This window comes from Pristis pectinata, chromosome 23 (assembly GCF_009764475.1).
Source record: "Pristis pectinata isolate sPriPec2 chromosome 23, sPriPec2.1.pri, whole genome shotgun sequence".
Taxonomy (NCBI): Eukaryota; Metazoa; Chordata; class Chondrichthyes; order Rhinopristiformes; family Pristidae; genus Pristis; species Pristis pectinata.
Window position 1 is genome coordinate 20032401 of NC_067427.1, and position 13562 is coordinate 20045962.

At 39.7% G+C, this 13562-nt stretch overlaps 1 protein-coding gene across 1 annotated transcript in view; it reads right to left on the bottom strand.

Moving 5' to 3' along the window:
- Positions 1-6206: 6206 nt before the first annotated feature.
- Positions 6207-13562, bottom strand: part of LOC127582299 (ADAMTS-like protein 2) — a 57337-nt gene continuing 49981 nt past the window's right edge. The window contains exons 18-19 of the mRNA XM_052037477.1: positions 7906-8050; positions 6207-6517 (exon numbers count right to left, since the gene is read on the bottom strand). Coding sequence (XP_051893437.1) covers positions 6399-6517; positions 7906-8050 — 264 coding nt within the window. The 3' untranslated portion in view covers positions 6207-6398. The remainder of the gene's footprint in view (positions 6518-7905; positions 8051-13562) is intronic.

The following is a 13562-nucleotide window of genomic DNA, read 5'->3' on the forward strand; positions in this document are numbered from 1 at the left end:
TGATTAACTCTACATTGTTCAGGAACATTATTGTTTAAGTCACATGAATAAACCAGAGAACTTTGTAAATCAAAAGTAAATTACCGTTCAGCACTTCATCAACTTCATCAGTGATAGATTCACAAAAACATACTTGTTCTTTTAGTTGGCAGTCTCTGGGCAGGAACTTATAAGAAACTCCATGGGGGAATCTGGAAAAGGGGCAGTAATAGCAAGAAGGAATTGTGCAAAATAATAAAAATCATTTATGGACTAGTTGAAATTTAAACTTATTTTTACTTGTTTACCTGTACATCTGAAACTATTTGCCCACTCAGAGTCCCTCTGCACCCTTGCAAGGAGTTTATGGACATTCAGCTGCCTCTGCCAATCTAAGCTTCAATGCCAGAAGGGGGCACTTCCATTGGTGTTGAGCAGTTTCTGCTTGTGCTGTAATAGAAGTGGAAATATTGCAACATGATGTCTATATGTGTTAAAAAGAAATTTTCCACCAATTCTACACTGCTCCGAGCAATGTGCAATAAGGTAGGAACTGCATTCCATGATATTTTATGCAGGATTTTAGATGGACCTGCCAATGCTCAGGCATCTTGTGTGTGCATGCAATCCCTTGTAAACAATCCCATTCAAGTCCTCCTCTTAGTTCTCAAGCAGAAATCCTGAGTGACTCTGGAACTGGTACCGGGGTTGTAAGGTGTGGATGTGAGGCATGGTAATGGTTTGAACATAGAATGGTACAGCACAGGAAGTGGTTCTTTGGCCCAAGATGTCTGTGCCGACCATGTTGCCTTTTTAAACCAACCTCATCTGCCTTCACATGATCTATATCCCTTCATTCCCTGCCTGTTCAAGTGCCTGTCCAGATGCCTCTTAGATGTCACTATTGTATCTGCTTCCACCATTTCACCTGGCAGCACGTTCCAGGCACTTACCACTCCGTGTGGAAAAAAAAATTGCCTCGCAAATCTCCTTTAAATTTTCCCCCTCTCACCTTAAAGCTATGCCCTCTAGTATTCGATATTTCCATCCTGTGGAAAAAGGCTTTGACTAAGTAGCCTATCTCCACTTCTCATCATTTTATATAATTCCATCAAGTCTCCCCTCAGCCTCTGACACTCCAGAGAAAACAATCCAAGTTTGTCCAACCTTTCCTTATATCTAATGCTCTCTAATCCAGGCAACGTCCCAGCGAATCTCTTCTCCACCCTCTCCAAAGCCTCCACATCCTTCCTGAAAGGTGGCAAACAGAACTGCACACAATACTCCACATGTAGCCTAATCAAAGTTTTAGTTGTAACATGACTTCCCGACTTCTATACTCAATGCCCTGACCGATGAAGGCAAACAGGCCATGTGCCTTCTTTACCACCCTATTTGTGTTGCCACTTTCAGAGAACAATGGACTTGCACTCCAAGATCCCTCTGTACATCAGTGCTCCTAAGGGCTTTGCCATTTACTGTATACTTTCCCCTTACTTTCCACCTGCTAAAGTGCAATACCTCGCACTTGTCTGGATTAAACTCCATTTGCCATTTCTCTACCCGTATCTCCAACTGGTCTATATCCTACAGTATCCTTTGACAACCTTCTTCACTATCCCAGGAGACCCAATAGTTTCTTCTTCTTGATATCGACATGCTCTAGAATATTGGCATACTCCACACTGATCTCACTATCCTCCATGTCCTTCTCCTTGATGAATACTGATGCAAAGTACTCATTTAGTACGTTGCCCACTTCCTCTGGCTCCAGGCATAAATTCCCTCCATTGTCCTTGAGTGGTCTACCCACCCTCTTGTTTTTATGTATGTGCCCAAGGAAATGGAGTGCATTTGTTAGGAAAAGCCCTAACCCTCAAGCGATTGATATGGGCGTATAGCATGTGAGGCTTGAGAGACAGCTGTCAGGAACGGAATCTAAAGCTTTCAAAGATCCTGACCGTGTACTGAGGTCATTACACTTCTTATGGGATTGTATCCATATCCTAGCATTAACCTCCATTACAACCTCCTCTATTAACTAACCTGGATCTAGAGAACCTGATTATGATTGGAGGAGCTCTCTCCACCTTATCTACCAGAGTCTAGATGTGTTGGAAAAGCAGGGTGCCCACCCTTCTGACTTGTTCCAAGCTTCATAATTATGTGAAATGAGCATTTCCCTTTAAGAGGTGCAGGTATAACTTTGATCGTCATCAGCTGGTTTGAACTGCTGCTAGCCACTTACAAGATTGCTAAGCACTGTTTGTACTGGCTGGAAGCTGAAATCAGGATAATGAGGTGAGAAGACAAATCTTATATGCTTCCTGCACTGAGTTAAACAGATTTGGGTAAATGCATTGTAATTCCTGCAAACATTTTCCTGTCTTCAGTGTGATCAAGTTGAAACAATGCAATATCCATGTTGCGATGAATACCAGGCAATCAATGATCGAAAAAAGGCAGGAGTGATGGTTCTATTTCTGATCTTTTGTAGTGTATTAGTTCAAAGTATTTATTCTTAAGTGATGATGACTGCAAAGTGCCTAAAATATAGCAAAGATTTTAGAGCCCTAATGAAGGAGTCTTTTTTGGCCATAGGATACATATGTTTATGCTCAAACTATTTTTGGTAGACAGAAAGTTGTTGATTACCAACAACAATTATTAAGAGCATTGTAATCTGCCATCTACAAACATAAATTCCAATTAGCCAGGGTGTGAAGGTCAGAATGTCCTGTGCAGCAGTTAGCGTAACGCTATTACAGCACCAGTGACCTGGCTTCAATTCCGGCTGCTGTCTGTAAGGAGTTTGTACATTCTCCCTGTGTCTGCCTGGGTTTTCTCCCACATTCCAAAGACGTACGGGTTAGGAAGTTGTGGGCATGCTATGTTGGCGCCAAAAGCATGGCGACAGTTGCGGGCTGCCCCCAAAACACTACGCAAAAGATGCATTTCACTATGTGTTTCGATGTACATGTGACTAATAAAGATATCTTACAATGTTGCATCTAGGTACATGCAACTCGTAATCATTAGAATATCATAATTGCATCAGAAAAAACCTCATTGTTGGCATTTTCTGAGCTTAATGAATTGATCCATTACAACAGTGAGGATTTGTATATTGTTCCTCTACAAATTAAAAAAATAGTAATTTATAATATATAGGGGAGAGGGGAAGAAGAGATAGTGGAATTGCCAAGCGTTAACAGGTATTGTAAGTGTTTTTGTTTAAGAAGGGAATTCTAGTGGGTTCAGGTGTGGGGGCTGAAAGATTATCCCTGTATATGGCAGAGAAATAAACTAATGAGAGTAGAGTTGGGTGTTGTCAATGTTCATATAAAAATTGCCCTCATGTCAAAAAGGAAAAAAAAGAACAACTTGCATTTGGTGCGATCTCAGGGACTTCCCAAAGTGCTTGAAAGATAATGAAATTACTTTAGAAACTTGGTTCAAGTTAACCAAGTCTTCCCATTAAATTATAATGGTTTTGTGCTTTGTACAGACTGCCTCAGAATTTCTAGTACTGTAGATTTGTGTCACTTTAGTAATAAGTTCTGTTGTTAAGAAACAAAGACTGCTGGATATGACCGAAGAACATTTTTTAGCTGGGATAATGGAGGATTGCTGAAATACTTGAAAATAAAGAGTTCTGTCAGCTGAACAACCTTGGTCTCTACCCTATCAAAGATTTGTTCTCTTCACCCCCCTTTGTACTTAAAAACATGTGTTTTCTCACTTTTCCAGGTTTGATGGAGGATCATAGACTTGAAATGTTAATTCTGTCTGCTTGCACAGGCAGTGCCTGATTTGCTGAGTATTTCCAGCATCTGCAATTTTTTAAAAAATACTTTTCAATTAAACTTGCAGTCATCTGGTTTGAGATTCAGAGAATTCTGCACCAATAAAGTTTGTAACGGACAGAAATGAGGGATAAGGGATAAATGGATAAAGTTTCATTAAGAGAGAAACTGAAGGAGGGGTGGGGTGGTCAGTCATTAAAGGCATAGAAGATTATGATCCTGATAATTGTCTGGTAAAGGGATGGAAATTTTATCCCAGTCTGCACCCTGAAACAAGTTGTGCAAACAGCATGGGAAGTTGATTGAATGGGATGGAGGGGGGTGGGGGCAGGGGCAGGCAGTAACTGTCATGCAAGCTGAATGGATGGCTTTAACTTTTGATGATGGGTGAAGCAAGGCTTACTGATAAGATCAATCTGGAGCTAAGGGTAGTGAAGAAGCAGAGGTTGGAGTTGTCAACACGTTTGTTTGGATTTGAACTTGTCTTCCATCCAAAATGCGTACAGACCAAAAGGCTCATTTCAATTTAATTGGATCCATTTAACAATTCCTGGTCCAATTTTCAGATTTCCAGGGAGCTTTATAAATTCATTAGATTGCAAATCCATCTCAGGGTCACAAGAAGAATAGATGACTTTTAGTGGATATTATATTTCTGGATACCATTAATCAGTTAAAAACTGATATCCATAACTCCCATCTCTGAAATATGACAAATATTGTATGAAATAAACTACAAAACTCTAATAGACAAACAAGTTTATTACTTTTCATAATGTACTAATTTTAAAATATATACACACTGTACATACAATATCCCAATTTTCTTTTTTCCAGTTTTCCTAACTCCAAGTGGCCAGGATAAATACTTTGCACTGGGTTAAAACTTAAGACTTTAACAGTATCTGATTCATAAAATGCATCTGGAAAAAAGGAAATCACTTTGTCATTAATAATAATAGAATTATAAAATTACAGATTACAAAAGTTATTAAATATTATAACAAGCACGTTTGCAACAGTCAGCCTGGGTTTTCTGGCACAGGTATACATGATTTATAACAGTAAAAGAACATTATTTTCTTGATAAAAACATGTCTGCATATTATCATTAATCAGAGAAACTGAAACAACTGGGATTACCTGTAACAACTAGGCACTATCAGATGATAAATCAGGATCTTTAAGATATTTTGTTACCCATAATCACAAGGAGGAAGGGGAATCATGAAATGTTTATTTTCACATGCACTTTGCCAGCAAAATTGATTGGCTGGTTGGTTCCTTGAATGCTCCTGGGTCTGATGTTATATCAAATTTAACATAAATATTGGCAGGTACAGTATAACTGAATTAGTGGGAGGACCAGAAGTTACTTTTAGGTCGAGGTGGTTGTTTCAATTTCAATTCTTAAGCATGATACATGTTAAAAACTAAAATGGGTAAAGTCATTACCAAAGAAAAGTCAAAGAACTTTTGATTTTTATGGTAAAAGTTGAATTTTATTAATTTTTACTAGATGATCTTTACTGTCACAATCTCTGATTGTTATACTATAGCTCATAACAGACTGCCACTGGCTATTATACTGGGTTCTTTATATAGAGAAGTTTGTATGTTTTAGAACACTTCATCTGTGGAAAGCACGAGGAACTAAATATTATTACTAATAATCATAAAATAGGGGTGACTGCTGGATAACCTAATTTATTATCCATGCTATTTTTGATTAAAAGTTAAAGATATCAGAGCTGAGAATACCCTGAACAGCATTAGCAATTTCACCAGTTGAAGTGTTAAAATGCTTCCACAACATGGGTATTTATGGTGCTGTCTTGAAACTGAAATTCATTGACAAGTGGATCTAACAAGGATTCCAGAAAGCAACAGAAGCCTAAACACTGAACTAACAGTAATCCCAAAGACTGAGTGGGACTTGAGGCTTAATGTGACAAGTGGCATAGGGACAGACTGACTAAAGCCGAAGGACTGGACTGACTGAGGCAAAGGCAACGCATTGAGGGTAGGAGTACTTCAGTGATCGGCACCTCTGAAACTGGATGCCTTGTCCATCCTTTTGGGAGCCATGCTCCATTACTATGTGAAAAATATTTGTAATCAGTGTATTAAAGGCAAATACTGTATAAAAATACCAAGGTTAAAACATTACCTAATCTATCATTTAGCATGTAGTAGAGAATCACATTAAATTAATAGGGAATTATCATTGTGGTAGCTCTTTTTGCATGATAGCTTACAGAGCTGATAACCATAGTTCCAAAACCATGTCTTGGTGTTCAGTAGCACTAGTTGGAATGGCCTTGTACTAAAATAATTTATAAGATACTGTGAATAGAGTATGCTAGCTTTACCATATTACTGATAGGTAGATATATATGATGGCATGGACTGTGGGGACTATCTGCTTTGTGCATCCAGGGAACCTGACAGTTTCACAGAGTAGGATGTTTTTGGTGCAGCTTGATGGCATTGCAATAATCAAGTAAGGGCTCCTGATAGAAGAAACCACTAAATCCTTGCATATAACTAATTCCACCAGACATCATTCTTTTATTCACATGTTGAGAGATACAATTATTCTGCCAGTCTCTACTAAGAATTAGCAGTTCTACAAGACCTGCAGCATGCCTTACTGTAATACCAGTGAGAGCACAGATTGACTTTTATTGCCAGCACACAGTTAGTCCCAAGTTGATCTTGACAACTGTCATCTGTGGAACAATAATTGTGATAGTCAGTATCTTAAGGAACTGTCAACTTGTTTTATGTGAAATAAAAAAAAAACAGTTTTAATCCTTGTGGTGTTGTGTTGCGATCCGATCTTTTGGTCATCAACCTGAAGGGTCAAATAAAAGCCCTGTTCTGAGACTAAGATTGCACAAACTGGCAGTCAAGATACTGATGGATTCACAATACTGAACAGAAATAAAACATGAACAGAGGTAACAGTAAGATCACTAAAGATGCTCTGTCCCATACTTTTTGGTGGCATGCAACAATGTAACAAGATTATTTTGATGACTTAACCCTCTCCCAAACCTTAAACATTAAGCAGTACAAGAGGACCATTACCTTCAACTTCCCCTCCAAGAAACATAGCACTGTGACTAAGACATGGTTCACTAACTCGATCTACCAGGTTAATCCCAAACAGTCTACATAACACCACCTTAGAACCATTTTTAAACTCAAGAACTATAGGCGTAATCTGCCATCAGCTTCTCGGAAACTAAGGATACACAGTTCAAGTGGCTTGCTGGTATTGCCTACAACTTGAGAATAAATTAAGCATTTTGCATCATTGCACAATAAAAGTCTGTAGATAATGAAAATTACTGTTATGAAGCCACCTTGCGAATAAGAGAATATGTAGGCAAGGAAATTAACAGACTGTCACATCAATGTACATTTCCAAATCCAGATAGTGTGTGAGTAGGAGTCTATTTTGAGCTGGTACTCAAGTGATTATTATTAATGTTCTTCTGGGTGTAAGAGATCAAGGTGAGGTTTCCCTGTAGTGCTGGGAGACCTGGACAAGTCACTGATGTCCATTCTGTAGAAGTACTAGTGGGCATGTGGATGAGTGCACGGCAGTAGTGTGGCTAGGAGCACTGCAGTGTGCTTGCTGACCTGATACCATTGCCATCAGCTGCCCACATTTTGGCCTGGTACTGAGGGAATGCAGCATAACACTGGCACATGTGGGGGCATGACAAACTTAATTAACAGGTACCCAGCAGTCACCACCATGATGCAGAATGGTGACGTGTTTGGAATATCACCTCACTTTTCACAATCTTTTAGTGCAATGCTGCATCTCACCTCCAACAGGCTTCCCACTGGAATGGTGCTAATCTACATGACAAATAAGGAACTGTTCAACCTACATTACCTCCTCTTCAGAATCAGAGTCATTTCAACTTCAGTCATTGAGCTACAGTATGTAGACAATGCTCATGTATGCACATGTTCAAAGGCTGACTTTGAAGTCAAGGTTCAAATTTAAATGTAGACATACAATACAAATTAATTTTTAAATCTAACACCTAGTAAAGTGTCAGAAGCACAACACAATAGAATTTACTGTACGCACTATTACCTGGGGGCTGGGTAGGACAGGCCTGAAGATCACAGCTTTGTTTTGCAACTGGTTTCAAGAGAGGATCACATCCTCGGACAATTTCTTTTCCCTGATAACATTTCACATCTCGCATTCTTATTCCAACACCACAGGTTTTAGTGCACTGTATAAAATGACAAAAGAAAATGTTATATAAATAAGTGCAACAACAAAAAATCCAAAAGGCAAGATTTATGACATATTTAGGATACCTATATACACTTAATTAGCAAGTAATTAAGAACAGGGAGATTAGGAAAAGAAGTGCATGAACAATGTTGACTAAAGGCTCAAATACAGCAATGGAAAATAAAGGATTCAAGATCCTGGTAGGAATTGTCTACAGAAGTCCTGAAAGTAGTGGTAGAACACAAGAAAATAGAGGGAGTAGGCCACTTGGCTCCTCAAGCCTGCCTCAGCATTCAATATGATCATGGCTGATCTGCCCCATGCCTCATCTCCTCTTCTGTGCCAGTCCCTCAGAGCCCTCAATTCCTTGATCTTTCAAATATTTGTCTACTTCCTCTTTAAATACCCTCAATTATCTTGCCACAACCCTCTAGGATACAGAATTCCAGGAATTAACCATCTTCTGTAAGTTCCTATGTACCTCAGTTTTAAATAATCACCCTAATCCTCTATGTCTACTAGTGGAAACATAGAACATAGATATCTCAATATCTACCTTGTCATGCCACATCAGAATGTTAGATGTTTCAATAAAATCAGTTCTTTTTCTTCAAAACACCAAAACATATAGATCTAGCTTTTTGTTTTAACCACTCATGATAGGAATTGAGCAGGAATTTACAAATTTGAAGATCAGGGAAGCATGGAGCAGAAACAGGTAGAAGAGGTTGAAATACCAGTCAGTCAATCAGGGAAAGTGTTAGTATAATATAACTAAAATTATAAAAACAGGACTTAAAATAGTTTAGATTTTCAGGACCAGATAACTTCCATTCTAAAAAGGTATTAAACGAGACAGGTGGGGAAATGTGCTGGTCATAGTTTTGAAAGCTCTCCAGGTTGGATAATTGTGCCTTCAGATTGGAAAATTTCAAATGCCAACTCCCTTACCTTAAAGAAAGAGGAAAAATGGTAATTTCTATCAGTTTACTATTGGTGAACAGAGAAATTGCTGTAACTTAACATTAGAGATAATGTTACTGAGTTGCCAAACAAGTATGAATCGATCAATGAGTCACCATGGATTTAGTTATGTCTGATTAAATCTAGCTGAATTTTTTGAAACACGGTCATATTGATTTCCAGCAGCATTTGATAAAGAGATTATTACCAAAATGTCAAAAAATGCAATGAATTAGAAGTAATCTTCAGATGTGTTGGTAATTTGTTAATAGAAGGAAAACAAATGTAGAAATTAATTGCATCATGTGCCTTTTCAAGTAATAATTATGCAAAATTCAATTGATCCTAGAATGTACTAGTGAACATTTCTGGGCAAAATCACCATTATGAAATTAGACCATCACTTGTGTGTACAATCCAAGTTAGCACACCTGACCTTTTACTGTATCAGGTCTGTGTGTAATGTGATTATTCATATAATGCCCACGCTAACATAAACTAGATCTTAAAAGTTCCTTACCACATCCACTGTGGAATAACCCCAGTAGAATTAGAAGTAGTTTATTGTTGCTTTCCTTGTTTTCTTCATAGATGTTCAGCAGTCATCTAGAGACCTGGCTAAGCAACATCAGAACTCACTGCAGGCTGCTCAGATGTCTGCAGAGTGTTTAACAGAGTGTTTTCACTATCAATTAGCTGCTGAGATACTCATTTCATGGTTGCCTCAGTAGTGACACTACTGGCAGATTTCCATTACTGGAGATGTCATTACTGCCATGACTGGTTTCTCAATACAAAGACAAGCTCATTAGTGAAGAGTTCTACTTCCAGAAAGTCTTCATTGACACATCTTACCTAGACCCCTCTGATAAAAATGCATTTCTGAGCTCGGGTTTTCTAAGCCTGTCATCACTGAGGTAGGTAAATTCTGCAGGAAGACCCTTGATCATACTGCTATGTCTATGGAGCTCAAGGTCACATTAACAACTTTTTTGTAGGATATTTCCAAATGGCAGACTTCTGGCATTGTTCACAACTTATTGTTCACTGCTACACCAGACAGCTCACCCAGCCACTGTTATCCATGAAGAAATGATTTCATCTACTTAAGCATCAGTGAGGAACAGGTGGCACATCAGGTCCTGGTATTTGCCACAATTGTTGACATCCCACAAATGCAGGCAGCCACCGAAGGCATTCAGAGTCATACAGCACAGATACAGGCCCTTCAGCCCAATGAGTCCATACCAAACACATTGTCCTCCTAGTTAGTCCCAATTTCCTGCGTTCGGCCCATACCCCTCCAGAACCCTCCCCTCCATGTACCTATCTAAGTGTTTCTTAAATGAAACTATTGTACCTGCCTCAACCACTTCCTCTGGCAGCTCATTCCATATACTCACCACTCTCTGCATGAAAAAGTTGCCCTTAAGGTCCCTTTTAAATCTTTCTCCACTCACCTGAAATCTATACCCCCTAGTTTTGGACTACCCTACCTTGGGGATAAGACTTATCGTCCACCTTATTTATACGTCTCATAATTTTAAACACTTCTATAAGGTCACCCCTCAGTCTCCTACATTCCAAGGAATAAAGACCTAGCCATGTCTTTCCTATAATAGGGTGACTAAAACTGTACGCAGTACTCCAAGTGTGGCCTCACCAATGACTTAAACAACTGTATCATAATGTCCCAACTCCTATACTCAGTGCCCTGACTGAAGGCCAGCATGCTAAACACCTTTTTCACCACTGTTTACCCGTGATATTACTTTCAACGAACTATGCACTTGTACTCCTAGATCCCTGTTCCATTACACTCCCTAGTGCCCTAGCATTCATAGTACGTCCTGCTCTGGTTTGACTTTCCAAGATGCATCACCTCACACTAATCTGTATTGAACTCCACTTGCCACTCCTCAGTCCACTTCCTTAACTGATCAAGATCCCCCTGTAATTTACAGTAACCTTCTTTCAACAACACCCCCTAATTTCATGTCATCTGTATACATGCTGATCAAGCCTTATGCATTCATATCCAAATCATTTGTATAAATAATAAGGGTCCCAACACTAACCCCTGCATCACACCACTAGTCACCAGTCTCCATTCTGAAAAACAACCTTCAACCACCACCCTCTGCTTCTTACCTCTGAAGGAATCTTGAATCCACCTAACCAGCTCTCCTTGGATTCCCTGGGACCTAACCTTCCAGACCAGCCTGCCGTGTGGGACCTTGTCGAAGGCCTTGCTAAAGTCCAAACGGACAACATCCACTGCCCTACCCTCATCTACCCTTTTTGTTACCTATCCAAAGAACTCTAAAAGATTCATCAAACACGACTTCCCATGCATAAAGCCATGCTGACTCCTCCTAAACAGACTGTCTATCCAAATGCTGGCAGATTCTGTCCCTCAGAATTCCCTCCAGTAACTTCCCCACCACTGATGTCAGGCTGACAAGCCTGTACTTCCCTGGCTTTTCCTTGCTACCCTTCTTAAACAACAGAACAATGTTAGCCACCTTCCAGTCTTTGGGAACTTCACCAGTGGCTAATGATGAAGTATCTCCACAAGGGCCTCTGCAATTTCTTCTCTAGTCTCCTACAGGGTCTGAGGATGTACTCAGTTGGGCCCTGGGGATTTATCCACCTTAATGCACTGCAAGGCTGCAAACAACTCCTCCCTGGTAATATGAATGTTCTCCAAAACATCTCCACTTATTTCCCTCATCTCTCGAGGGATCATAATTTCCTCCTTAGCAAATGAGAAGAAATATTTTTTAAAAATTCCACTCATTTCCCTTGGCTAGAGACATAGGTGGCCCTACTGATCTTTAAGGGGGCCTACTCTCTCCCTAGCCACTCTTTTATTCTTAATATATCTATAGAGCCTCTTGGGATTTTCCTTAACCGTACCTGCCAGATTCATCTCATCCCCTCTTTGCCCTCCTGATTTCCCTTTTAAGCGTATTCTTAATTTTTTTTTATAGTGATTAAGGGATTCACTTGTCCTTGACCTCCTAAACCACTGCGGGCTGTCGCCCAAATCACTATGCAAAAGATGTATTTCACTGTGTGTTTCGATGTACATGTGACTAATAAAAGATTTTATCTTATGAGTGTATACTTCCTACTTTTTCTTGACAAGAGCCTCAATATCTCTCATTAGTCAGGGTTCCCCAAACTTGCCAGGTTTACTCTTCAACCTAACAGGAACATGCTGCCCCTGGACTCTTGATATCTCACTCTTAAAAACCTCCCACTTGCCATTCATTCCTTTCCCTTCAAACAGGCTTTTTGACCTCTGCTGGATCCTGCCTACTTCCCTCAAAATTAGCCCTGCTCCAGTTTAGGACCCTAACCTGTGGAGCTGTCCTATCCTTTTCTATTAAAACTAATAGAACTATGGTCACTAGAGCCAAAGTGCTCACTGACTGCCACCTCAGTTACTTGCCCTGCCTTGTTTCCTGTCATGTCTCCCTAAAAGTTCCCACGAAGAACCTAGATTTCTTCAACAGGAAAGGCTTCCACTCCCTCAATATGCAGCTGGCTGTGGATCATGAGAAGAACTTCCTCATGGTAAATGCCATGTTTCTGCGAAGCACACATAGCATCTTCATTGAGGAATTTCAAACTGCTGGATATTTTAAGTGGCCAGCAATGCCCAGAAGGACAGATCGGGGAGGAAAAGGACTACCCTTTATCTCCCTGACTCTTTGCATCAATGTGCTTTGCAACCATAGCAGCTGAACACAGAAACCATGAGCATCATATAAAATATCAGGATATAGTGAAAAAGCAGTTGGTACTGTTAAGGTGTTGTTTCATTGCCCGCATCAACCTGAAGGCATTCTGTAGTATATTTCAAGCAGATGTGGAATCTTCAATGTTATGTGCTGTAACTGCACAACCTTGCATCTCAAACACAATAGCTGATGCCAAGGAATGATTAGCAAAGAGACCTGGAGCCTGAAGGCCACAAAGCAGAGCCTGAAGAGCAACAGAAGCAGGAGAATGAAGGTGGCTACCAGGAGGATGTCCCTGCTTAATACCTACAGCCTCATCTCCCAACGGAACATAGGAGGGAAGTATTTCAGCACAAGCTAAAAGTAAACATAAAACCAACACTAGTATAGAGATCTGCTAAGGAGGCACTGAAAATTGTGGTCCCCATTGCAAGCCAAGTCTTCACAGTCTTTATCTAAATATTACCACAACATAATACACCAAGAATCCAGCAGGATGTCCAGATGGTGCATCAAAAATCTAACATCCTACCTTGCAGGTCCATCTGCACCGATTACAGCACATGAATGAACAAATTTCTACTCCAATGGATTAATGACTTTCCATAGCATCTCTGTATTTTCTAATGAATAACATCATGTTCAAAGATTTCAGGCCTCAACATGACATACTTTTTTTAAAATGAGGATTTACACCTTGTAGGTATAAACAATAGTGCATAGAAAAGTTGAATTTATTTTATGAGGACAATAAATATCCTCTGTCACTCTTGGAGGAAACCAGTGTAGCCTCTT